At 38.2% G+C, this 27609-nt stretch overlaps 1 protein-coding gene across 1 annotated transcript; it reads left to right on the top strand.

The window, feature by feature from the left end:
* Positions 1-15412: 15412 nt before the first annotated feature.
* Positions 15413-26283, top strand: sox2 (SRY-box transcription factor 2). The gene is made up of 2 exons (XM_052017930.1): positions 15413-16302; positions 23159-26283. The coding sequence occupies exons 1-2, from the start codon at positions 15615-15617 to the stop codon at positions 23191-23193; spliced, it is 723 nt and encodes a 240-aa protein (XP_051873890.1). The 5' UTR covers positions 15413-15614; the 3' UTR covers positions 23194-26283.
* Positions 26284-27609: the final 1326 nt, after the last annotated feature.

The following is a 27609-nucleotide window of genomic DNA, read 5'->3' as shown; positions in this document are numbered from 1 at the left end:
GAGGACCGATCCTTGGGGCATCACTACAGACACTGAGCTCTGTGATCACCACCTCCTACAAACCCTTTATGTCTGCCATTTATGGCTTCTAAGGTCACCCCTTGTGCTGACATTCTTCGGGGTGTCCACTTCTACAATGATCTTGAGGGTGGTGTTCACATAACAGGGTACCCCCCCCCTCCCATGTATGTGATGCCATGGTGCAACATGTGCTGCCCAAGCAGCTTAACACTAGTTGGATTCATGGCCAGTTTCCCTTCAAGAGATACAGGCAGTCAGCCAATTAGTGCTTGTTAAATTCATCAGCTGCATGAAAGTCCTGAAACTGCTCACCCTTTCTGTGCAATAAAGTGAAAACGATTGTACTCCAAAGAGAACAGGTGCTTGTACAAGGTGCACACGTGGAAGTCAAGCACTAACACCACCAGCAGAAACTAGCATGCATCCCTTGTGAGGTGCCATTTTACTGCAGCTATTTTTATGAGCTAATAAATTTCTAACACTATTTTATAACTGTTTAACTTAAAAAATATGTATCTAGTAAATTGCATGGAAAATGGTTGCCGTTATGACCAAGGTGCATGTGCCACATAGGTCAGCGTAAACCAACAGTTACTGTACTAGATAAAACATTGAATAATTTGCACCATTGTCATCAACAGCGGTTTAAAAATAAGACCCACCACTACTTCAAGACCACTACAAATTGTCAATAATGTGGGATACCACTGACATCCACATCCCCAAAGAGTCCCCAAAATATTGGTTTTAATTTGATCTAAATTATGTCAATTGCTAATGAGTTGAAATTTTGATTTATGATTCTTAGAAATGTATATTTTTCTAATTTTTTTTAAAACGCAGCTCCATCTATGTTATATTTGGGGTTTTTCTAAGGAGATTTGTCATTTTGATTCTAATTTTGGGGTTGTGCCACCAAGGAATTTTCGGGCCAAGATTTCCATTTCTGAACCATTGTATTATGTGAGGAATGCTACTGCATTAATGAATGTATGTTCAGAAGAAGCAAGGAAGATTTCAAACAATCAACTATATATTGAATGTTATTAATTATAAAGCTACTAAAAGTGTTTGTGGCTTTTCCTTTGAAACAGCAGCCTGGGTCTCAGCCATCTCATTTCATGTGAATCAGAAACCATCTATGATGGTGGTCTGGAAACAGCAGTGTAGAGAAACAGTTTGGCAAACCTTGACCTTTGCATTGAGAACAGGTTTCACATGTCATGCTTTTGCAACACAACAGTGTTTGGGGGCCATTCTAATTACTTTCACCATCTGTACCTCCAGAATTTGCAGCCCAAAGCACTTATTACACAATTAAGAACTGTCAAGAACCAGAATTGTAGCAAGATCATTTCACTTCCAATAGGCATGGGAATTTATTTCCTTCAATCTATTTTACACTGTTCATTTAAAAAAAAATCATCTGAAGTACACCAGCTATTTTAGTTTTGATTATGGAATCATTAAATAAGACTTAAAATCTAATTGTTTGTCTTTCATTATTAATGAATTCAGTGGTAATTAGTCTTTTGTCCCACCCCATGTCAAATTGAGTTAGCTTCTCTTTTACCCCTCTTGTGTGATTAAGTATAGAAATCTATCACATTATCCATCCCTAATTTAATTTAAATAGTGCTGTACAATCTTCTGAGTTATGGACAATCGTTTAGTAGTAGCAATTATAAAGAAAAGACTAAGATAAATTACCAAGGATTATTTAGTATAGCCCAGTGAAAGATTGCCGTAGAGGTTATCTAATGTGATTAAATTGATCATTGATTTAGCGTGTTTGATGGTTAATACGATTAAAGTGTTCTGTGTTTAATCTGTAAAGCAGATCAATGTGAACAATCCTGAAGCCAGTTTCTTCAAGATTATTTGCGTAAGATATTGCATATAGTCATGCAAATTACTTATTGGTCATCCTTTATTTTTCAAGTTAACTTTCACCTGTAGAAAGGATTATGTGCTCAATGAGTCCAACTACTTGGAAATCACTTGCCTCAATCTTTAATATTTTTGGATACTTAAGTTTTGCTGTTTCCTGATTGATGCCATGGCTAATACTATGGAAATCAAACATCATATGCTGATTTTTAGGAAGATTTATGTTCTGCAAACAGGCACAATCCTCCAGTTAGCTACACTAAAATATTTCTTAGCTTGAAAGGCATGATGTATTTTAGGTAAGGGTTCCAAGATGGAGCAGACAGCATTGAGAGGAAAGAAACTTCCCTGCCAAAGTATTCATTTAATATTCTGGAACAGGGGAAAATAGGCCAGCTAAAACCTTGAGGAGAATGCCGCAAATTCATTTTCTCTTAGTCCCTTCCTTCACATCAGACATAAATTTAAAATCAATGGCATGTATATGTGTTAAATTTAGTCACCTGTTATTTTCAGTTGATGGCTTTGAGAAAAATAAAGCATTGAAAAGAAGTTGAATAACTAAACTTGAACACATGAACTTTCTCATTATTCTTCAGGTACTGACCAAACCTTTTGATTTAATCTGATTTTGTTCTTGCAAAACAACCCAGTTTTTTCTAATTGTGTTAAGCAAGTAGCTCTTGTGACTGTGATCACATCTGGTCGTTGTGATATGCTACATTTGAAAGAGATGTCTTTTTGAACTTGGGTGCATTTTCTAAAAAAAATGACAAGTTGAGATGGGTAAAACACATACTGAAATGAATATGTCACCTTTTGAAATTTGAATGTCATAGTAACTGGATGAACTTCAGTGAAATGATATAACTCAAAGCAATGTGAGTTTAAGGATCTCAAAGGAAAGGCAGTTAAGATCTCCTGGGAGAATGTCACTAATACCTATACTTCATTGTGAAATCTTAATTGGTATCAATTGAGTTAAGCAGAGTGTTTAAAACTAGCCTTTTGAAGTACTGGACCAAGAGATTGATATCAATCTCAATGATATTTTGTACTCCTATCAAATTAAGAATCCATTTTGATTTGGGCTGTTCTAATATCTATTTGTTCACATCAGGGTATTTTTAATAAATAAAGATATAATAAAATTGCAATAAATCGATTTTGTTGCTTCAGAAATGTAAGCAAATTTACAAATTGTTTAATTATGGAAAACCTAAAATCCACTTATTTTATTCTCATTAATTATATTAAAAATTCCCTGAGCTTCTACTTTTCTGGTACTAACTTATGTCACTACAAATGTAGTTACAGTGCTGAGGAAAGATTTTCTTCATTGAATATTAACTCTAATTTTATTTTACATTTGTAATTTCTATTACAGAAGTGGTCTGTGCCATCCCCCCAATACTTAACCATAGCTGTCATTATCTCTTTGTGAATATACATGAGTATTCAAAAATGCTTAGTCATATTCAATAATACTATTTTACCATCTGAAAGAGCAATGAAGTGACAAATGTAAAAGTAAATAGATTAAGCAAATGAGCAAATGAATTTTAGTTTTGGCTTTTGCTAGATTATCCAGTTTGGACCAGAAAAAGGATGGGACAGAACCTTCCAAATAGTGAAGAGCTGGAAACCATGGAGGTCAAAGGACTTTTAAAAGCAGGTGTAAGGGGTCACTAAAAAGTCACGGACAGGTGCTGAAAATAATGTCTGGGCTTTATTCTTGAAGACCACAATAGAAAGGGTAGGGTTTATACCACAACTATACAATGCCCTGGTTAGACCAGACCAACAGTATTGTAAGTTATTCCATAGGAAGGACAGATTAGTTTCAGGAGGAGAGCAGAATCATATCTATCTTCCATAGGTTACAGAAGCAAGAGTTGATTTAGCTGGAATTAAGAAATGATTTTCTGTAAGTTTTAAGATAGTAAACAGAATATTCAGGTAGATTTATGGTTAGGAAGTCTAGGAATAGGCAGCTGTCCAAAACTTGGAGCCTGGACTTTTAATTTTGGATATGTATCTTCTATGGTAGATGTTTCAGTGCTAGACCCATTAATAATGTTAAATCTGCAATTGATATGTATTTGTTAACTAAATCATTCATTTAAATGCAGTTTGATTTTTTTCCATAATTTTGGTAAACCCTGCATCTCATGGGTGGGAATAGATTTGGTTTATTGAATATTGCATGAATAACATTGGTAAAAATGACATGTGGAGCCACTTAATTTGTTAGAATTGCATCACAAGATATCTGAATTAGTCTTTTGGGGTACTTTATCAAAGACTTATCTTAATGATGAAATTTGAAAAGGAGCCCTGCTCCATGTCTTGAGGAAATATAAACTATACATGCAGAAGTATTCATTTTGGAGTGCATTTCTTTCACACGCTGGTTTGGCTGTCAAACTAAAATTGCATATCACTGCCGCAATCACATTTGTCTCAGAGCAAAAAACAACTGCAGATGCTGCAAATCTGAAATAAAAACATAAAATGTAAAAAATAGCATCTGAAAGGTCATAGACCCAAAAAGTTAACTGTTTCTCTTTCCACAGGTGCTTTCTGACTTGCTGAGTATTTTAGGAGTGTTCTGTTTTACTTGCATTTAACTTGTTTCAGTACGTAGTTGATTTTGACCCAAGAGAGCCTGTATAAAGTCCATTCCTGTTTGAAGTGAAAATAATAGTATCCATATTCCTGCTAGGTGAATGTTAGTCAGTAATACACCCCTTTTCATTGATTCATACTGATTTAATAATAAAACTCATAGAAAAAATATTATGCTTCACAACTTGTAATTGACTTTTGTTTTGGAAAAATATAGAAAAGGTTGATAGGGAAATACCTTCATTTATACGAGGGATGATATGCTCTAGGGCAACATTTTGCATTGTAGTTTTATGTGATAAGCATCAATAACATTGTTCACATCCAAACAAAGGTAAATTGTTTTAGAACACTCGCAGAGAGCACGTGGAAACTATGAATATATAATTTATTTTTGGTCCGAGGCAATTGTTCTTGTGTCTGAAGAGACTAGCAGCTTCGAATTGAGATGGGGATGTTGCTAATTGTCAGGGGTGTTGAAATGTCAAACATTTCCATCCCACAGATTCATTCTGCGGTAACACACCGAAGAAACTCTCTGTTCGTGACCGTGCAGCATGTTGAGAAATGCAGTCTTTCGTGGTTAGGATTTCTAACTCCTTTCTTCTTTATAACCTTATGCGATATTTAACTGTAAAGAAATTGAATTTGTTCTTAGGGAGGAAACGGGAAAATATCCTACTTAAAGGTATCAAGTATTTAGATATGCTTATGTTAGATATGATAAAACATAGTGAAATAATAAATAAAAATCGTTTGTTAGCGCCATTTTTACTGAAATGTATTTTGTGCTCGCCTTGTTCTATGATTAAAATAAAAGCCTCAATTTGAAAATCTAAAGGTAAGGTTACAAATCAGGGGAGGGCGGCTATTCCAGTCTTGAAATCAAAAGGAGAACAGTTAGGAGAGAAAAGATTTCTTAAGACACTATCTATTATACAAGTATAAAGAAACCTTGGTAATTGAAAATTGATTTTCTAACGGAAGAAACACTTTTATTGACGTCTGAGACGGTTTGTTATAGATTACAACAGTAACATCACCTCAGATTAAGTTATATGCCGTTACGATTGTAAAATAACAACTGCGTACAAATGCATAAAATTTAGTGTCTGCAGATGAGACAAATACCTATTAATAACATGCAAAACTTATTAAAATAGTATTGACATTGATAATATGGTATGTGTTTGCCTGGGGGCGATTCTCTTCCATTTGGTTCATGTAACAGATGTTGAAGACATTGTAGCAATTGAATAAATGGTTAACGTTGATATTTTGGGATTACATATTCTGTATGATTACTGATTTGTGGAAGTTTCTTCTTATTCCAATATGAGAAAAAGATTACGACGACATCATAGCATCTGCTTATACTTACAAATTGGCGATAAAGTCGCCGATTTGACAAACCATCTTTTTACCACACAGGCTGCTCTCGTGCACCCTGAAGGTTAATTAAAGGAAGTGGTGTTAAGGTTAAAGTCATGACATCCTATTGTAATTGTAGCTTTGAGATTATGGTTGAGACATGTTCTATAAACACACAAAAGGCAGAAGTCATTGGAGTGGATTACTGTCAGTCTGGAGCTGGGAGAGAATGAGCTAGTAATTCCTAGAGAAAGGTAGGCAAACAGAGAGCCAGTGACTAACAACTTTCCCTGCAGAGATCCATTGTTTCCGACTTTCCCGTTCTGAGGAGCTCGCTCTCAAAGCCGATAAAGACCTCAACTCAAGCCAAATACATGGGCTACGTGTCAAACAGACTAAATTGATGCTGAATCTACATGACACGAAATATATTTACCCCTTTCTTGAACAATACAGCTGGTGTGCCGATAGGCATTTTAATTAGAGTTTAAGAACCATTAAGATGGATGAAAAATCAGATAACAACTTTTTTTCTAGTTTATTTATGGACGCACATTGTTTAAAGTGATGCATGGTCCAGGGTAAATACGTTTGGCGGCTGTTTGATTGACCAGAACCGAGTTTTAGTGTTGTATTGACCAGGACATACTTTTAAAGTGAACTTTGAAAATACCACGATGAGCATTATAAACAGTAGAACTAGACCATATGGCCAACATTAGTGTTGTATAACTTGTTACAGTGATTACAGGGAATGAGTTCTTGTCTACAATTTTATGACCAGCTGTGTAAAGGACGAAAGAGGAACTGGTGTGTTTCCTAGCTTTTACATTATTCCTGATATATTTCATTAAATACAATATTAAATTCACTGTTCTTTTAAAAAAATCTTGTTATAGACATATAATTTAGCCGACAGCAAACTGGAAGAAGGCCATTGTTTTATTGACAAATAGTCCTTGAGTGCATTCAAAAGTAGAGCCTTTGCTTTTAAATTATATTTTATTCAGATAAAGAGTTTTCGTGCGACCTTGTAACGTCTTTTTCTATCCTTTATCCAGCCCCCATTCCATGGTTTCAATAAACAGCGAAACCATTACCTCACAGCAGCTTTTGTTGGCCCTATACAACAGAGAACAAAATGGTTATTCAAGAGAACGCTTTAGATTTTATTGTGGGTAGTATGCACAAAGAGCAGTGTTATTGTATTAAAAAGAACCATCTGTAGCAGAAACAATGGCTTCAAATTATCTTGAATACCCACTGAAAAAATATAAAGCTTTTTCTTCTGTCTGTCGGTAGGGGTATAGAGCAGCATAGTATAACTGACTTCTGTTGTTCTGCGTCCATTCTTTCTTTAAAACGTTCAGCCTTTTAGAATTTTTTTCCATAAACGACTTTTCTTGTTCCAGCGTTTCCATATCCTCGGTGCTTACATGAAGAGGACTGTACACGTTCGCAAGCGGCCAAAAAAGCGCAGGGACTCGGATTTCAGACAGTCATGACTCGCTTGTCTGTGCTCACGGAAAGAAATAAAGGAAAAAAAAACTCCACTCAACTCTGCTTCTCTCTGCCCGAAGAAAGTGGTAAGAAGCCGCGCAATCGGTTTCCTCGGCAGGGAGTGAGGCACTGAGCCGTCCGCTTCCTCTCTAAGCGGCAGCATTGCGGACAACCCTCAACCTAACCAGTAAGTAGTTCATACTCAATGTTGTGCTACTTTTTGAAATGTTTACGTTGGAGGAACATATCCTAGTGCGGCTCTTGTCTTTCAGTAGGGGACAGACAATACTGTCAATGAATGGATTGTTTCTGGAGACCCAGTAAATAACCCTAACATGGCGTGCAGTGCGAAGCCACCAGGTTATTTTCAATAAAATCTATCCAAAACAAAGTTTTTGCTGCTGTGTGTGACTCCAACCTTTGCCTGGCAGGATGGTAGTTGAGTTAGGTCAAGAACCTTTAATGTGTTGGTGCAATTATTGCAGAAGATTCGGCCGAGAATTTGCGTGTGAAAGCTTCAAGGCTGATCCCCAGTCGGAGGAGTTGACAGAAGTGTTCTAATGTAGCATGTAATAGAAAAAAAAGGGCCTAGCGCTTTCAGCAGCGTAGGTGGTGACCTTCAGTGGATGCCAATAAGAAATCATGGTTGTTTTCTGCTTCTCACTTGGTGAGTCCCCTGAACTTCTAAGAGGGTTGGGGGGAGGGGCGGGGGGGGGGTTACAATCAGCTGACAGCGCCGGAATACACAATCGACCTCCGCTTAATAGCTGGGACGAAGAAACAGGTCGCCATAGTGCTATACTTTTCTGTGTTTTTATTTGTTTGGGGGGGGGGAGCGGGGGGGGGGGGGGGGGGGAAGGAGTCTGATAAGTGGCGTTTCCTCTCACGGGCGTCCCCTAACGGCCCGTTCAGTGCTCCGCAGGGATGCATTTATTCATCGGGTAATTTGGGAGCGGGCAAGACAACTCATTTTTCGATTACAAGCCTATTTAAAATTGAGTTTGAAAAATAAACAACAAATTTGTTCATACATTGTTCATGGTCCTTACATTTTACTCTTTAATGCAATAAAATTATCTATTGGTGCGGATCCCAAAATAACCGAGTTTCCCCAACTCTGCCAATACTGAGTGGCATACGCGCTGGGATAGCCAATAATTAAAGTTTTCTTCCCTCGGTATTTATATTTCAATATTTCATCTGAACTGTTGTTTTGTTGGTAAAACAGCTTATTTCTGCCTAGGTATATTTATAATCCGCGTTTCATTTATTTAGGGGCGAAGGGGTTAAATTGTTCAGAAACGTGCAATCTATTATACAATGTCGAGTTTAATAACAGGATAGCAAACCAGAGTGGCTGAAAGGGGAAAAACTAATTTAAAAAATCTTGCCTGCATTATTACTTGTTCCGTTATCAAGACGCCAAGTCCTCTGAAATTGGTTGAGAAACTGGACTGGGTTTTTGACACTTCGGTTAATTATACTGAAATTTAACAGATCTTTTCAGTTTAAAAATTAGCCACTTTGGACGAAGATTTTTTTTGAATTTTGCAGATAAAGGTTAATCTAGGGATGAATTGCAGAGCTGTGATTGACAACAGAAAAGGTGTTAAGGGGAGGTCGAGCTGTCTTATTTACGGCCCACTGCTTGCTATACAGGCTTTGTTAGAAGGAAAGCTAATTTACCGCTGATCAAAAGGACCATATAGTTAAAAGACTAGTAATGACTGCTAATTTCATTCCAGTCTCACATCTTTAGCTTGAGTAATTAGATATGTGCCGGTTAAATTTAGTCTGCGGATAACATTTTAAAGAGATAAATAATTCATTTTGTTGCGAAAGCATTTTGTATTTATTTACTTAGATATTATAATATGTTTATGTGCTGTTTTCTTGAAATCGGGTGGTCGCTACAGAGATGATAATTATTTGTAAGATTTTTTAAAAAAAATCTATAATTATTTGGCTAAAAATCGGACTCAACAACTTTTGTTGTCGACAAAGATTCCCTTTGATGGAAATATAATATGTACCGAGAAAATAAAATTCCGTTGTCCGGATCAGGAAATCACGAATAATCTGACGACAGATTAGTTTGCACAGTTTTTGAGATTGAATATTTGGTGCTTGGACTATTAATCTGTGGCCACTCGGTGTTTCCTTTTAACGTGGACTGCTAAAGATTATGGGCAACTTAAGTCTCAGTATCATTAATCAGAACAAAAATTGACCCAATGCCGAACACATTATCTCTCGGAGAGTTAGTTTTAGGGTGCGCAGTATCCACATCTTTTGTTGGATCAGAGACTCCAGGTTAGGGTTTATATGGTATTTATTTTGAAAGCATTGACACCATTGCCGCATCTCGTTGGTGACCGACACTATCCTCATTTTGTGAGGATATCGCTCTGGCACCAGGTTGACCACGCGGATTCGAGTCGCAATAACCACCCATCACAACTTTATAGTGCGCGCATATTCTCAACTATTAGAAAAAATGCGGGGCACTGTAAGTAAAGCGACAAATCAATTTCCGAAAACGCGACCTATACCTACCGTTCCACAGGGTGCTTAGAGAAGTTCGACAACGTTCGCGTTAAAGTAACATAACTAAGCTTTGGTTTCCTGCTTTAAGTTCCGAGAGTGTCTTTCTGCGGTGAGACAGTAGTCAGATGGCACGATGTCATAGCTACAATTTAGAATGATTTACACAGAAGAAGGCCATTCAGCCCAGCGAACTTGTACCAGCTCTTTGAACGAACACCAAGTTATCAATATTACGTAAAGTGATATATGGGGAGAGTGTGTAGTCAGTGGGGTTAAATTCATCCTACTTTATTTTATGCGATAGCATCGCTTAGGAGTACTGCCCCCTTAATTTTAAAAATGAGTATGGTCTGCATGATAATTATTGAAAATAATTTCTTTAAACGGGATTTAAAATGCTTATTTTAATCATTTTGTTGCTTAAAGACGTAGCATTTAAATGTCTTATAAAATACAACCAAATCATCAAATTGAGTATGACTGCATTGAACATTACAGTCATAAAATAAAATAACGCGAAATGATAAATCCACACTCTCATAATTTTCCCTGATATTTAATATCCTTTATCAGATATAATGGCAATGATTATGTAAAACGCGCGCATTTTAATTGTGAATTATTTGCAATTGAAGACATTTAACCAACTTGGTAACTGGAAATTCTTGTTCGTCAACTTGTCAATCCAAGGAGATGATGCGGGGGTGTTACACAGAATCATGAAGTTTTCGTAGTGACAAAAGTATTGAAGTTTTGTGCGTAATTCCCCTCTTTTATTAAAGCCAATTTTAGAGAATTGTCTTAAAATGGTAAATGGCTGTAAAGTTGATGAGCGTTACCCAGTTTTAGTTTGTGGGGTTCTTTGTGTGGAAAGAAACGAAATCAAGTCGGAAGATTCATTTAAACTTTCTGGAAGTTCATGGTATAAGATGGTTAGAAGTAAGAATTGCCAGTTCTAGAGGGTTTGTTGTGATGTGGGCAGGTGGTCGCTTTCCACTCAGTTTTCTCTCTGATACTCGGGGTTGGAATAGTACGGATACAAAACAATTATTATTACCCGCTACTTAAATTGGATGAACCTCATTGTAATGCATTTTATCGAAACAAAATGATGCCTATTTGACCCCTTGGCTCCCGGCGCAGTTTTCATTTCTATCGAATTTGTTAGACTATTCATGTGTCCAGTTTAATAATAAATAAGGCACTTCGAAATGAAACTGATACATTTTTTAGCCACGGAGGGACCAAAGATATTTGTAACATTTGTTGAGGAGTTGATTCCACTACGATTTTTAAGTCGCAAAGTTATATTTATCTGATATTGTTTTGTGTTTGGATGCAAAATCAGAATCGGAGTTGACTGGTTGGTTCACTTTTTATTTTTAAAAACTCGCTAAAATAAGTTTGATGAAAGTAAATCCCAACCGCTTTGCTAATTATACACGCCAGAAATCAAATGGATTTAACCTATACGCGTTTTGTAGCAAAACTCAGTGACCAAATTGTGAGACTGTTCGCAGAGGTGATCATCACTGAAATTATTACAACAATATGTCTGTGTGTTGGTGGTAATTGGGAGTGGGGAGGGTGTACAGTGAAATTTTAATTAATGTTTAACCGGCTGATGGTAAATAGATGCAATAAGAAGCGCCACTTTAGCGAATGTTTATCCCAAGAACAAAACGGCGCATCTCCTGAGAAGCCCATCTCAAACTTTTGCATTAACCACGTTGATAGCTTTCAAATACACAAACCAACCAAAAACGAATTGTTCAGATTTTACAATTTGCAACTGCAATGTGATAACAGATCATGTTACTGTCAATTTCATTTTTTAAGTATCTTTGTTATAATTCAAGGAAAAGCATTTAGCATTCTTCAAGGCCTGATTTGTGTCCCCTTTTTTTTGGTGGCGGTTATTTGGTGTTAATCTTATGAACGGAAAACAGCCAAGAGTGGAGTTGCAGCAATTTCCTCCGGGTTTCAAGTACCTTCTACTTCTTGAATGGAGTTGTTTACCAGAGTTGTGTAAAAAGAGTTTGTTGCCTTCCAGTTGCCTTAGACGTTCAATGCCACTTGTACCAACCGGAATCATTAGTGCAGTTCTTTGCCTGATAATAACCGAAAGTGTCACATTCCCGCTGAAATTGCTGAGACCGGCCAATATAGGTAGCTAAAGAGTGAATAATTTCATAATTGTAAAGCATACAAGGTGGGATCACTGAATGTATACTTGCCCAAATAAACTGTCATTCCTTGTATTTGCGTTATTGTAATGCGAAGAGTTTTTATCTGGAATCATTGTGTGTGTGATAGTGTATTACACAGACGTGCGACCGCCTTATGAACTTTAACCAGTGGTAATGTTATTTAATTTCTATATCACAATGTATTAGCACATTTTATACATTTTTGAATCAATGCAATTTCTATCATGAAGTACATTTGGTGTCATTTACTTGGCCTTCGGGCAGAACAACTCTGAAGTTTGTTATTCCTCGATTTTCGGGGGCTGTAAGCTGGAATAGTTTAGCTACCTGTTCACTTGCAGAAATTCAAGTTACTTGCGAAAAAAGGTCTTTGTGGCAAATCAATAAAGACTAATCCACCCCATCAATAGAATGATGCCTGTATTATTTGACAAACGGCTGCACCGTATTTTCCCTTCCCCGATGAAAAGTTTGCTGCTTCAAAAACAGCTGGGCAAAGAACATTGGCTTTAAATATTTTTTTACTTAACAAAATTTAAATTTTTGGCGTTCTCAGTTGACATTTTCCAGAAATTGAGTTATCAAGGCGGCAATTATTTCACGGGGAGATAAAACGCTCAGAGCTTTAACTGTCAAATAGGCCTTTTCAAATTTTAATTGCAAAATAAAATTAGTCTGCTCCCTCGGATGGGTTGTGAGTGGTTAAACAGTGCTTCCCAATACCGGTGGTCGTCAAACTCTGTGCTAATTAGCAATGATGAGAAATTCCAGTTAACAAGGACATTCTCCTACACTCTACTGGATCCCCGCTGTTCGCCTTCATTTCCATAAGAAGATTATAGTGGAGGGGACACACTCAAATGCAGATGCGAAACGTTTTTAACAAACATCATAATAGTCAGATGCTTGGCTAGTTCTCACCCAATTACCGCAAAGTTAAGTCTCCATTTGCATCGAAAGACAAAAATAAGAAATAGTTCTGTGAATCCTCCAATTTTTTTATCTTTAATTACAAAAGTGCTTGAAGGAAACGATTTTCTATATGAAAACTTGCTCTGAACGATACATATACATTGAATATGCTGCCCTAATTGCAAAAAAAATATTTTGTATGTATCGGTTTTAGTATTACATGCATCTGTAATCACTCAAATCCGCTGGGAATATTTTTATTTCAATTAGACTGTTTGTATATCACCATGCATCAGTTATCTATTTATTACCATTATCAATCAAACACTTCACACCCACACCCTCCTTCTTTTTTGAATGTTAATTATACGTAAGGTCGTAAGATAATGTTATCAACGAGCGAAGCATAAACAATAGCAGCAAGAAATTGGTTTGAGCGCCCTTTCTATTGTTTGATTAATCATAATTCATTTACACCATAAATTAAGTAATATGCACTTTTATTCCTTAAAGCCGCACAGAAGACCAATATAACTAGTCGCTTTGAAATAAAGAAAAATGAATTCAAATACAATTTGTTCAGAAGGAGATACTTTCTTTTTAACAGTTAACTAATTCACATTATAGATTGATCATAATCCGTGACTGTGTGATAAATAAGATTTTCTGGCTAAAAGACAAATTTTTTCTGAATGGTAAAGAGTGGATGTGGCACAATTGAAGAAATCCTGCCAGCAGACGGCGATATTAACACGCGCTTGCCACTGCGGGTAACTCCGAGGTCTATTACAAAGGGAAGTAATTTGCAATATAAACGAATAATTTATTACTATTCTTATAGGTTACAAATGTGTTACGGATGTAGATAGCAAGATAACAAGGTTTACAAATAGGTTTGCATGTGGTGTCATTGCCGTAGTGTACAGCTGTTAACTCGTAAAAAAACACAAATCTAGACTTTGTGGCTATCAAATGTATTCTGACCAAATTATTTAAATTATTCTGCTCAACCAAAAGATCAAACCTCTGGTGTAAACTGAAAAACTGAACTTATAAAGCAAGTCATCGATAAAGACTATGCACGGTATATATTGGTCCGTGCTATATAGAATCAGTCTGGTTTTTAAGAACAAAGTTCTTTCGTAGCTAATCGGAAAAAAATAGTGATCTTTCAAGTACCGTAAACAGTGAAATACCATTAGTCTTTTTATTTGTGTTCAAGTGCATTTTGGTGAAAAGGTCCAAACAACAGTGGGGAAGTAAACTTATACCAGTCTTTGTTAGCTACAGTGTACTGATAACAAGAGGAACAAAACTACCTATTTGTAATGGACGTGCTAGTCTTTATATTGGCATTGATGTTTTCTCTATTCAAATTCCTACATTCGGTCAAAGAAGGCTCGATTAAATTACAATCCATGTGTTAACAAAAATCAAGAAAACAAAGCATAAAATTAAAAACAAAGGGAATTTACGATTGCGTCTTCTGGAGTGTGGATTCGTTCGAAGTACGTTAGTACTTTAAAAATGTGATTTATACTCTTTCTGGCTTAAGACATGGGAAATTGCATAACGGCATAAAAGAAATCTGGAACAACTGAATTGTAGGTGACCATTTAAACCATCGATGTAAATTAGACGATCAAGCCATTGGATCGGAGTTAGTCGGATCGCAGCAAGAAGCATTTATTTAGTTGTTTCAAGAAACTAAATTATTCATCAAACTCTTCCCCGTTTGAATTCTCCATGAAATCTTAAAACGCAAAATCCACTACCTTTCTTAGTCATTTCTTTTAATCGCCGCTGAGTTTGCATTCTACCATTAATATATAAATTAGAGGCACTTATTCTGCGGTGATTTCCCCCTCCCTGCCCCCGCTCTCTGCGAACACGGACCGATGCCGTTACTAAGGGAACTTTTCAGGCTTGAATATAGGACGCGCCAGTTGTTGGGGGCTGCAGCAAGCGGCCTGTGATTGGCATCTAGCGGAGCTGTCACTCAAACGCCGCTGGGGACAGACACCTGCAGCGGCGGCGCCATTTTCCACCCGCTTCCTGCGAACAGCGCAGGTGACGGAAGAACTTAATAAGATGCTCGGGCCGCTGATTGGCTGCCCGAACTCTTTTACGGGGGGGTTGGCTCGGGCCCCGCCCTTTAGCCGCTCTGCCGCCTGAGAGCAGCGCTGAGTCCGGACCCCGCCCCCTTTTATGCTAATACGCACCGCCAGGCTGTCACTCTGTGGCCGCGCACCGCTCTGATTGGCTGCAGCAAAGCCATTTATTGTCTTGATAGTCATATCACATGGATGGTTGTCTATTAACTTGTTCAAAAAACTATCAGGAGTTGTCAGCGTCTCCTTTCTCTCTGCACGCTGGAAAGTGCCAGTTGTTGGTTCTGTAAGTTGCAAGAGTAACGAAAACCCAACAAACTCCATACTTGTTCCTTTCTGTTTCGGACTTAACGAGAAAAGTTTCTTTTCCCCGACCAAACAACATTCAAACCAAAAAAAGCAGAGCTCTCAGACATCAGGTTGAATGTACAACATGATGGAAACCGATCTCAAACCTCCCGCCCCACAACAAACTTCGGGGGGAACAGGCAACTCGAACACGGCGGGAAACAACGCGAAAAACAGCCCGGACAGGGTGAAGAGACCCATGAACGCGTTTATGGTGTGGTCGAGAGGGCAGCGGCGGAAAATGGCCCAAGAAAACCCCAAGATGCACAACTCGGAGATCAGCAAGAGGCTCGGGGCCGAGTGGAAACTTTTATCCGAGGCCGAGAAGAGGCCGTTCATCGACGAAGCCAAGCGGCTGCGAGCCTTGCACATGAAGGAGCACCCGGATTATAAATACCGGCCCCGGAGGAAAACCAAGACCCTGATGAAAAAGGACAAGTACACCCTGCCAGGCGGCCTGCTGGCTCCCGGCGCCAATGCCATGAACGCGGGAGTCGGGGTCGGCGTCGGGGCCGCGGTCAACCAGCGGATGGACGGTTACGCTCACATGAACGGCTGGACGAACGGGGGCTACAGCATGATGCAGGAGCAGCTCGGCTACTCCCAGCACCAGGGCCTGAATGCTCACAACGTGGCCCAGATGCAGCAGATGCACCGCTACGATATGAGCGCGCTGCAGTACAACTCAATGACCAGCGCTCAGACCTACATGAACGGCTCACCCACCTACAGCATGTCCCCAGCCTACACGCAGCAAAGCACAGGTATGGCTCTGGGATCAATGGGGTCGGTGGTTAAATCAGAGTCGAGCACAAGCCCCCCAGTCACTACTCACTCTCGGGGTCCGCCGTGTCAGGGGGACCTACGGGACATGATTAGCATGTACCTGCCCGGAGCCGAGGTGCCCGAACCCACCGCTCAGAGTAGACTGCATATGCCCCAACATTACCAGAGCGCACCTGTCCCAGGGACGGGCATAAACGGCACACTTCCTCTAACACACATGTAAAACTGTAAACAAACAAAACTCAAAAATCGGACTTCTTTGGACTATTTTTGTACAGAATAATACTTGCAGAAAGAACTTGTATAGAACCATGGAGAAGGGGGGGGGGGGAGGGGGATCTTAATACTTAAAAACAACTATAGTCCTATGATTCCTTGGTAGAAACTTTGCGAAAAGTTTGCAAAAGTCTTTGCCGGTAATATTTTAGAGCTAGTCTCGGTTAAGGAAAAAAAAGTTTTATTATACATGCAACTTTTTTTGTACAGTATTTATCAAGAGAAACGGCAATCAAAATGTCCACAGTTTGTAAACTGAGAAATTGCCAATTTTTATAACAGTTCGCAAGTGTAAGCTTCTGTACATTTGCTCTTGTTAACATAATGCAGTGGAGGGAAAAAGAATTAACTGGAAAATGGACATTTTAATTGTTCGGGTATTATACGAAAGTGAAATGATTGAGTCTCCGATTTTACGAACTGTTGTGTGGAGTTTTCACGAAAACGGGCGGAATTTTAGATTGTACTAATTTTTTTTGTTTTTTTTACTCATTGTTAAAAGCAGCAAAAAAAGGCCTACAGGTCGAAACCCTTGTTGATTAATTTATAGTCAGTTTGTTTTTCATATTTTCATCTTGTTCCGAAACTGAAAACATGAAGTTACTGTGTTTGAATTATTTTCTTATGGTTTGTAATATTTCTGTAAATTTATTGTGACAATATTTTAAGTTTTCTCATTTTCCGTAGTGTATTGTGCAACTCGGCTCTGTATTATTTGACTCAGTCTGCCGACCAGTCCATGTATATAATTAACTAATACAGCCTTATAACAGAACATTTCGACCTTACGTTTTTTTTCCATTATGCAGAGTTTGAGATGAATAAATTTTGCAAATTTAGACACTTGAGTTCCGTTTGAGTTGTGGAGTTATTTTATTGCTCTCTGCTTTCGAAATCCTATATGTCTGCGCTGTTGGGTTAGTGGAGAAACCAAAACAAAGGTGCCTGAATTTTAAAGAGTTATAAAGAAAACACAACAAAATATCTATTCATAAGAACTAAATTCTAGCATGTTACTTCTTTGTAGCTCGAGTTAGTTCAATCTTTCAAACTTATCACTTTAGGCTGTAAAGTGAGCGCGTTTCTACCCCTCCCCCGCATACTAGCAATAAAAAAATCAACTTTTGACCTGTCACGGACCTGTACCGTGTTCTGCTTCTGTTCAACACAGATCTTAATTCATATAAGAGAAGCCAGGAAGTGATCAGTTAATAGAGGCCCGTTCTTTTGTTTTGCCACTACTTGTCTACAAATAACCAAGAAAATTGATTTACGTTTAGTATTTTAAATACATATATATGTAGATATAACATACATATACACACACAAGTATCATTCGGTTCAACAACGTTAACCTACTCAATAACTAAGCTTTTTTTCATTGGGACTATTTGGAAAGAGGTTATTTTTGAAAAGTCTTGTATATGTTTTTTCAAAAGCCATCGACAACCATAAAGCCCCCGGGAGAAGCTGAGAGACGCTCGAAGCCGTGTAAAAGCGCGTGAAGGGAGCGTTCTGCGGCAGAATGTCGGGGGATTTTTTTGCTCTAATCCTGTTTCTGTATTCCCAGCGGGGGTTGGAGATTGATTCTGCACAGTAGCGCAGTTTGGATAAACTCTGCGTTAGATATCAACTCTCGACATCAGTCAAATTCTCGAAGCTTCCAGTAAAGAAAAGAAATACTGGCACATGCAGTAAGGTTCTGAACTCTTCCCCATCCTGATCCCTGCGTAAATCTCTGTGGTCTGGGGAGAGCGCGAATGTTCTTTCTGCTGCGTCAGAATTAGTTACAATGTTGATCGTGATAGTTTAACTTTCCCTTACTGGAGGAAAATATGAACATACTATTATTATTCATTCAGTTAAATTATAAACCACGGTTTTTGATAATTGTTTTATGTGTTAGTTTGCAGTGTAAGCATTAATAAAGAGAAAGAGCAGCACTCGGAGCTGTATCCATGTAGGCCAACGAAGTTGGGATCTTTTATTACAGCCTGCCGTTTAGGACAACAACGGACACTAGCAAACATTCCAGGATCATTTCTGACCACTATATTTCTTATTGAAGTAATGACACATTTGATTTCACTATTCATGGTGAAATTCAATCTCGACATTTTAACCGGAGCGGAGGGACCATGTACAGAGCTTTGAAAATATTTATCACTTTGAGATAGTGACAAATTATGATGTTTTGAAAGTTGCGAAACAATTTTAAACCTGTTGATGCCCAGAGGAAGAGGGGTTCAGAATGTGCTTTTCTTTAATATACCTCATGTGCTTAATATTTTGAACTGTTGTTTTTCAAAGGAATCCGGAATACTGATAAGAAGGGAATAGCAAAAGTTTTGCAGCCACTTGAGAACTGGGAGGAGTTTAGTAACAGGTACACACACACACTCTATTGTCCCTTTTTAAATACCCTGTTAAACAGAAGCCCGGGTTTCTGCATGGCACCAAAGGAATTTGAGAATTGCACAGCATGTGTGATGCATATAGGGATTATTCATGTGGTGATGGTTGCAATTGGCCTCTCATGTACATAAGAAAGAAGTGTACCGAATGTGGCCTTAACGTTCCTGGCGTTCATTTAAAAGGAATATTTCGGTAGCTCTGTAACAATTATGACATAAACTATACATTGGGAAAGGTGTCTCTTCTAACACTGACAGAAATTATGCCAATTTTTCAGTTAAATGGATGTTGTCGGGTTTTCCTCAGTTTCCAACATAAAATCTTTATCTAATTTCCGTAATACAGATCACGAATTAATAAAATAACAGTGATTACCCAACTTTTTTGAGGATCATTTGCGGTTTCCTATATTTAAAGATTCTTTAAATAGGTTTAAAAATTTCAGCGGAGAAGGGTTTATATGCATTTCAACCACAGAATGGAAAATCACCTCCCTTCTGAATATTTTCATTCCAATTTATGTTCCAAATTATGTCCCACGTATTCCAGGCCAATTTGTTTAACTTCAAATCAAACAACGCGCTAGTGCGAGGAGAAATTGTATTTTTACATTTGTTGTATTATCCAGACGGATCACCCTACTTCCTGCGAAGCTGAGACTCCGTTGTCAACGGTGTCAAGCGCGTCTTTGCCGGACAGGGTCAGACAGCTTTGGTCAAATTAATTATTGATAAAACCTATAGACGCAATCCTGGACAGACTCTTCCGAAGAAGGCTTAACGTCCCACTCATTTCCCCCGCCCCCACCCAAACGATCTTTAATAGGCTTCTATGAATGCAAATAAAATATCAGGAGCACTGTAAACCCCGTGCATGAGTGTTGTTTAAAAGTAGAATATAAGATTATTGATGAATCATCATGATAATCCTGCGTTAATGCGTGGCTTCGTATCCTATATTTTCTCAGAATTTTGACGTGCATATTTATAATAAAATGTGTTTTTTTTTGTGTGGAACAACTGCACCATAAACAAAAATGTTACGATATAAAGCTAGGGTAATTGTTGGGTAAGATTACCTGACAATAATATACATTGAATGAGAATAGATAAGCTAACGGAACATGAACTAATAATTACAATGCTGTATTAAATCAGCTAGGAGGTCTCAAACGAGACCTTTGTGTCTTGGTCCATTGAGGGTTCCAGCTGACAGCTTTTTGACAGAAAATAGCCTAAAACCTGCCTAGTGCCTCGGAGGGACAGGCAATACCTCTTAAGTGGAAGTGTGATGGGATTCTCATTTAAAGCCATTACATAGAGACAATTAAATGCCGCCGTTATACTAAATGGGTTTAACTTTCAATAACTCACCAACACTTGGATGGAGCCGAAAAGAAATAATAAATAAAGGCAAATCAGATTGTGGAGATTTACTGTTTGTCTAAGAGACTGGAAATGGCAGGAGGTGCAAGTTACAACACGTCAACAGAGAAACTACGGCAGAGCCCAAGGGGCTGATTATGGTTCAACAGGTGCCACCTTTTCCATAAAAATCCCGATCGCGGTTTCCTTTCGAAAAACTGAACGAGTTCTCATTTCTATCTGTCGTCAGCAGAGCTGGACACTGCCGCTGTACTTTCTAAAAATATGGTGTTCCCTTCAAAACAAAATCTTATCACAATCGCGTCGATTATCCAATCGGTGATAGAATCTACTTTATATCCAGTCACATTCTGAATATGTTTTCTAAGTTATAATTAGTATTGACTAACGAAGGAGGGGGGAACTTTAAATGTATCATATTTTATTCTTTTTTTCTTATTCGGCTCCCAAATTTACAACTTGTATTAGATTATCGGGCTCCCTGGAAGTTTAATTGCTCGATTAAAGCTGTCTCGTTGTATATCTTGGTTGGTTAACTTTAATTTTTTAACACCGTAGCGAGCAAACTAAAGAAAACATGGCGCACGCCAACTTCAACCATGGCTGCTGTAGCGACTTTCTTTATTAAACTATTTTTGTCAGATTTTGGGTCCTGCCAATTAAATGAAATACATAAACCACCATCGAGTATATGTCATTAGCACTGCTTCATCAATCAACCGCTGTAGGGGTTGAGTCGAAATAAGGAGTGGCGTTTCCCGCACTGTCGATATACATCGCGCTGTGTCAGAGATGCGGAGTTATCTTCACTTTGGTTTTCAGCAAACCATCTTTAAATAAACAGCAGAAATGGGACGCAGTGCGAGTTGATAAACTAAATTACGCGTTCAATTTTTATTCTCTCTGTTTGAGGCTCTTGGATAAATAATTGCATTTTTCACCATGATGTATTTTCCTGCGCCTTTTTTTTTGCTGCAAAAACAATTAGGAAGAATAGATGGCCGCTTGAGGAGTCTGAGTAAAGTCGGCGCTGGCAACGGGGGCAGGTTCACATCCTGACGTCATCGCCCTTTGCGAGTTGGCTCCCAGTTTCCCACGGTTCAAAATTTAGAATCTATCCCCCAACCCCCCCCGCCTCCCCCCCCCCCCCGCTCCGCCCCACCTCCCCCCCCCCCCCATACCAATTTAAGTAAGTTTGCTTTAACGATATCTCATGGCACTTTTATAAATTGTCCTTGCCGGCGTTCGCGTGAGGGACAAATTTTATGTTCCTAATGGACGTAAAAGTTTGTTTTCATTGTTCTGTTTAATAGAATCGCTTTAAACAATATGTCAGGTCCTGCGTTTATGAGAATTCGCGCATTTTCTTATTTCGAAAAAAAATGAACAATGTGAGTGGAAACTTTTCATTCGGTCCTGGGCTGAAGTGAGCTGTGTATCACCAGCCTACCTGCGCCCCGACCAGCAGAGCCGGGAAAGGTACGTTGTGGATGGACTGAACTGTCTGTAAATGGTACACAGCAGAATCTATCCTGTGGAGTTTCGTTCATTTTCACACCAGCTATTCGACATTAACCCTCTCCGTGCCACATTTCATTGTCTTTGCACATTACATCTGGCTGTAGTAAACTAACAGCAAACAATTACTGATAGCTATTTTAGTAGCATGTTTTACATTAATTCTGTAAAGACCTTTAGATGCAATTACATCTAAATTTACTACTATTTTAAATTAATAGATAAATCCTCTTGTTGTCCGGAACCTGTCGCAGTCTCATCACTTTGTAATTCAGATTTCACTGTTTCCACGGATCTGGTTTCCATAAACCAGCACAAGAAGAACTGCAGGTGAAAGTAACAAAGCAAGCATGGATTTTAGCCTTTGCTGGGCTCTATGTTTTGTGGTCCTAATCGCACTGCTTCCATCTATTGAACATTTAAAAATAAATCTGTAGCATTTTTGCAACTATTTGCTAAAGATTCCAAAATTCTGAGAAATGATTAACACAATATTTAGTTTGTATCTTTCATGATTTATATGTATATCTCTCATTGGAACTAACGTATGCATTCAAAGTGGCGCCATAAGGTAACTACAGTCATGTAGTGGAGACAGTCGGATTCTTGTAAGTCTGCTAGTTTATACCAATCAGTGGTTTTAGCTGACGGTCAGAGTGAATTTTCCACCCCGAGGGACTATCTAAGAAGAAGGAGACTGATCCACATAATTCTAACGCTCCTTTCTTTATATATATATAAAAATCAACCGTCATTTTGGGTAGTTAATGCAAACCGTGAGTACTTTATAGGTGGTTTAGACTGGAATGACTGTGATAATACCGAGGTGTAATTTCTGTTTCCGCATTTAAAATGCTTTGAGTGCACTGTTGAGCCCGAGGGGTGAACAAGGTTTTCACCTCTTGGACGTTCACATGCAAATCACTGGCTTCTGACTTCAGTTGCACATTAGAATGCCACTAACAAAGCACCACAAACCTATAGTTTGCTGTCGCTTTATTTTATTTAAAATGATCGAAGAAGATCAGTGGGCAAGAAAGACACCTCGTACTCAACACAAAACAAATGGGTGAAAGGTCTCCAAAAAGAAAAGCCAGTCAGCTTCTGAAAGATTGGAGTATAATTCTGTGACATTCTGTGACTAAACATTTGTATTAAAACCGAAGTGTAACGAACTGTTAAATGTCTGTTTAACGTTTTGTGGAATGTTATTTCTTAAGATTTTTTTTTCAAATTACAGAACTTGGAAATAGCTGGCAGATAGAGAGAAAGTAATTAAGGTATTAAAACAAGCAGTGCATTCCTCCAGAGGACCTTATCAACCAGGAACAGACTCAGCATCCCCTCAATATGCTAATATAGGAAGAATGACGTCACAGCCGCAAGTTTGCCTGCACCATTGTGGAAACAAAATGTGAAGTTCTGTAAACAAAATGATCTTTCCCACTCTCACTATAATCATTCAAGTATGATCTGTTGTGTTTTAAAACGCCACCCTACTGTTATGTGATATTTTGCCGTAATTTGCTAGAATGAAATGTAACGGTTTTGGGTGACGCCTATAAAGCTTTGCAAACGGAAGTGGAATCCATAAATAAAATCAATAAACGTTAATAAGAATAGTATTATTATACATAAAACTGATTGTAAAATATGATATTATGAAACAGAAAGTAAATCTTATCTTGCCAGTTTGAGTGTGAGCATATCAGATGGAGAATGGGTTACAAGTAATACACATACTTTCTATCGGATAATGCTGACAATTTGATTAGTACGGTCATTTCCATTCCGGAAGATGCGGGTTCGGGCCAAAATAAAATGCGATAGCACATGGTCACGTTCTCTAAGAATTAAAGTCAGACCCATTATCAGTGCAGCTTCTCATGAAGAGAATGTCATCAACTGGCCTGATGGGCCACTGTCAGTTATGTTACCTTGAGTTTAATTCTGGTGTTGGTAATATGCCTAACTTGTTGTGAATTACCTTGCACAATTAAAGTTCCTTTGTTTTATTCAAAATAAAGGGCCAGCCATGATGGAAACAAAGATCTGAACATAGATTTTCTTTTAATTGGCAATACAATAGCGTCGAGCTACACAGAAACGTTTTGTGATAAGTTATGAGTTTACTATTCAACTAATATTGGAGTTGGTTCTTTTACTTAATTTTCTGTTTCCTATCTGGCCAATCAAGCTTGGTTAAAGATATTCGTATATTTGGAGTTTTGCAGTAAGGGGATCAATATTGTGAACCGGTCTGCCCCTCGCCAAAGGCCATAAGCACACTATTTGCACAAAGACGTCACGAAGTCAACCATCTACAAAGTCATTGAGCAGCATTTTGATCATCGCCGAATGAGTGATTAAATCAGTCATATGGTCCAAACCTTAATCCAGTGAATTGAATAAAAGCAAATCCGCCACCTCCGCCCCACCCGCTCACACACCCTTGGAATATCCACTAAATTGAAGGTGAATGTGTTTTCTAACTTGACGAGTGTTACTTGATCACCCCGGTGGGATAATAGTCACCCCAACAGATTCAGTTATGAGATTGTGCGAAATATTCAAAAGGATTATTTTATATTACTTTTGTCTTCCAAGTTTGGGTTTGAAAACACGCAGTGAGCTAAATGCGTTCAAAAGTTTTCGGTTACATTTTTATTTACTGTGAGAAGTAAGTAAATGTAGCTGAATTATAATGAAGGTTCCTATCCTTGCCCTGTCTAAGAGCATTTTAAGTCAGATCTTCGTTGAGCCCTCTCTTCGTGGCGTGATTAAATGAACGACAGTATACGATCTGTGTAAAGGACTTAATTTCAACCCATATTATGCAGCCGAGAAGAGGTCGGTTTACTTTAGGCGCCATTATTCAACGGATTATGTATGCATATGGTGTCAAATACAATACGTGACAATGATGTGCAAACTGCTGCTTCTGAGCTATTCTCAGTCTAATACAGTTTCCCACTTTGCACCCAAAAGTGCTACTTGATCGCTTTGTGTTTCATCTCTAAACACACCGGGGATTAATCCTCGTTATTAATACTTGCATTTTCCGTCCTAAGGGCCCCTGAAAGGATTTTAACGTTTGCTTGGTAAACCTATTTCCTTTCACAACTGATTTAAATTTGTAAATCTTTATGGATGGTCTGTCACACTTTAGTTTAAATCGATAAATATTCTATGCAGCCGGATTGAATTGAATGCAATAACTATTAAATGAAAAGATGAAACCTCTAAATCCATATATATTCCAACACATAGAGCTAACTATACTTCCATTTGACAAAAAAGCAGATACAAATGGCAATAAATAGAACACATATCATCATTTTCCTAAAGTAGATTTTACCTCATACTTTGGAAGTCTAGATCAACCATAGGGGATAAGCGGCAAACAGACAGAATTGCATCCTATTATGTCCCAAATACATGTGTTCAAAGTTTGTCGAACTTTCTAAAAGTTTGAGAACTTTATATTTGTTCGTTAAACGCTTGGATTAATTTTGTTTTTGGTTCAGTTAAAGGAAAGAATCACGCACAATAGAAATTATATGTTTGTGGCCAATAGCTGGAAAAGGTCACGATTTGTTTAAGTGCATCTTAAAACGCTCAATGGTTTTATTACTATAATGTCATACCTCGCCGCGAAAAAAGAATTAAAAGCATATGCAGATGTACTTAAGTACATTCATCTCAATCATAATGGTGGAAATAGGGTTTAAACGTGTTTAGTTTAAATGTGTGTCCTTTCGGTTTCCTGTATATATTGGTGTTTATTGGTAGGGTCGACAAAGAGAAACCAATAATGCTGAATCATAACAGTAATATCACGATCTCGTACTTTAAAGGCTAGCATATTGTTTGATTACTAATTCGAGTTAATGCGATCTTTATGGAAACATAAGAGCGGATAATTGCCTCTTTTTCTGGGCAACAATATAAATCACAATCGCTTTATTATTTAATAACGTCAAACGCTTCGTTGGATTGGCTCCGACAGGGAAGACCTTTTTTCTGCGCAGTGTTGTCGGGAAATACAATGCAGATCTAATTGTGGAGATTTTTAAAGTTGGCTCCTGTAAATGAACAACAGAGATATGGAAGTTCCAACAGATGTCTGCAGTTCTGCTCTGACACACACAGCCACACACAGACTCTGAAGACCTATAGAAGAATTTTTGCACTGGACGCCTAGCAACAGTCTAAATCTTTCTCAGACAAATACACCCGCTTCCCCAGTTGCTAGAGAGCACTTCAAACTGCAGAAAAGGTTATATTTTGTTAACCAGGGCAGTGCGTTTTGCAATTCTTATTGCGCGGTTCTGTACACATTGTGTCACGTAATCCGAAAGGTAAAAGTATATTGGAAAGTCAACGTTGTGATTTTCAGTGCATGTGAACTGAAATGTCAAAGCTTGGTTAAAAAAAAGGCCAAGTAAAGACTCGCAATAAACTTATTTCATGCCATACTCCTTAATAGCCTGTCTTACCATTCAATTTCTGTCAATTTATAGCAGTATTTCACAGAACAAAGTGAGGTCACGCAAATGCTTCATCAGAAAAAAATATTATTAATAGAAGACTTTGTTGATCCAAAAAGCAGATGTTCACTGCTCAATGCACCTGCTACCAACTTTTTGACTTCTGTTGGTAATTATTGGGGTTTGCACTGGAACACTAACAGTAGAAACCAACACTGCCATTTGTTTAAACAGAAAACACCAAATGAGCATAGGGTTTCCTGAATCCTGCTGGGTATTATTGGCCATTCGATTGATAAAGCCAATAAACCCAATGATTGGAAACAGACAAAAACAATGTCGATGTTGGTCACAAGGCTTCTTGAGAAACGTATGAGTGCAATAATACTTTTATATTTCAAATTTTAAATAATTTCCAGCCCAAGCTACAGCCTTATATATTTCCGGGATGGAGGTGGGATTGGAGGAGTGTATTTGGTAGGGTGTCACAGTTCTGCATAGTCCCATTCTCAGCCAGTACATAGTACCTAAACATGTCACACTGAACTGAAGCACAATAGATCTTAAGCATGTTGGGAAGCGACTCATCTTAATGTTAGAAGGAAAGTGGCGGAAGCAATGATTCTCTCAAAACATTGAAGGATCACCAGTAAGTTGATAAAGCTTTCAAATGCAGTTTGCGGTTATACTGAAGGAGGTGGGAAATAGAATACATTTGGACTAGTTGTTACAGGTGGTCCAGTAACTCTGGGAGCCAGGACAGTGACTTCACTGATCAGTTGTTCCGAGTGTCCTGCCGCGTCTGCATCAGCATCCAAAATCACATCAGAATGGCTGATACTGTGAAGAGCATTTGCCAAGTCAAAAACTTGCTTCCTCAGTAAAAAGTAATAAGGATGCAGCTTCTAGCACGTCACTGTTTTGCTGCTTTTTCAAATCCTTTTGTACTTGGTTTGCCACATGCTTAGAACAATGCGAGCTTTGATACCACTGCTCCGCTCAGCAGGGGCTGCGGAGATGTGTAGCACGCACCAACTCAACATTACTCTGCTATCAAAAATATAACAGGTTATCAGGGCACAAGGATCTGGATGTAGAAGACGCACGGAGTAACCACCAAAAAGTTCGTTCGCTTTTTTAAAAAATTCGTATTGCAAACTCTTCTACTGTCTGACATCTGAAGGTCGAAAAATCATGATCG

The sequence above is a fragment of the Pristis pectinata genome, chromosome 6 (assembly GCF_009764475.1).
Source record: "Pristis pectinata isolate sPriPec2 chromosome 6, sPriPec2.1.pri, whole genome shotgun sequence".
NCBI lineage: Eukaryota > Metazoa > Chordata > Chondrichthyes > Rhinopristiformes > Pristidae > Pristis > Pristis pectinata.
This window is presented reverse-complemented; position numbering and strand designations above follow the sequence as displayed.

Coding starts and splice junctions, on each gene's coding strand:
- sox2 (XM_052017930.1), top strand. CDS start 15,615: ATGTACAACATGATGGAAACCGATCTCAAACCTCCCGCCCCACAACAA. Junction 16,303..23,158: donor CTACACGCAGCAAAGCACAG/GTATGGCTCTGG, acceptor TTCAAATTACAG/AACTTGGAAATAGCTGGCAG.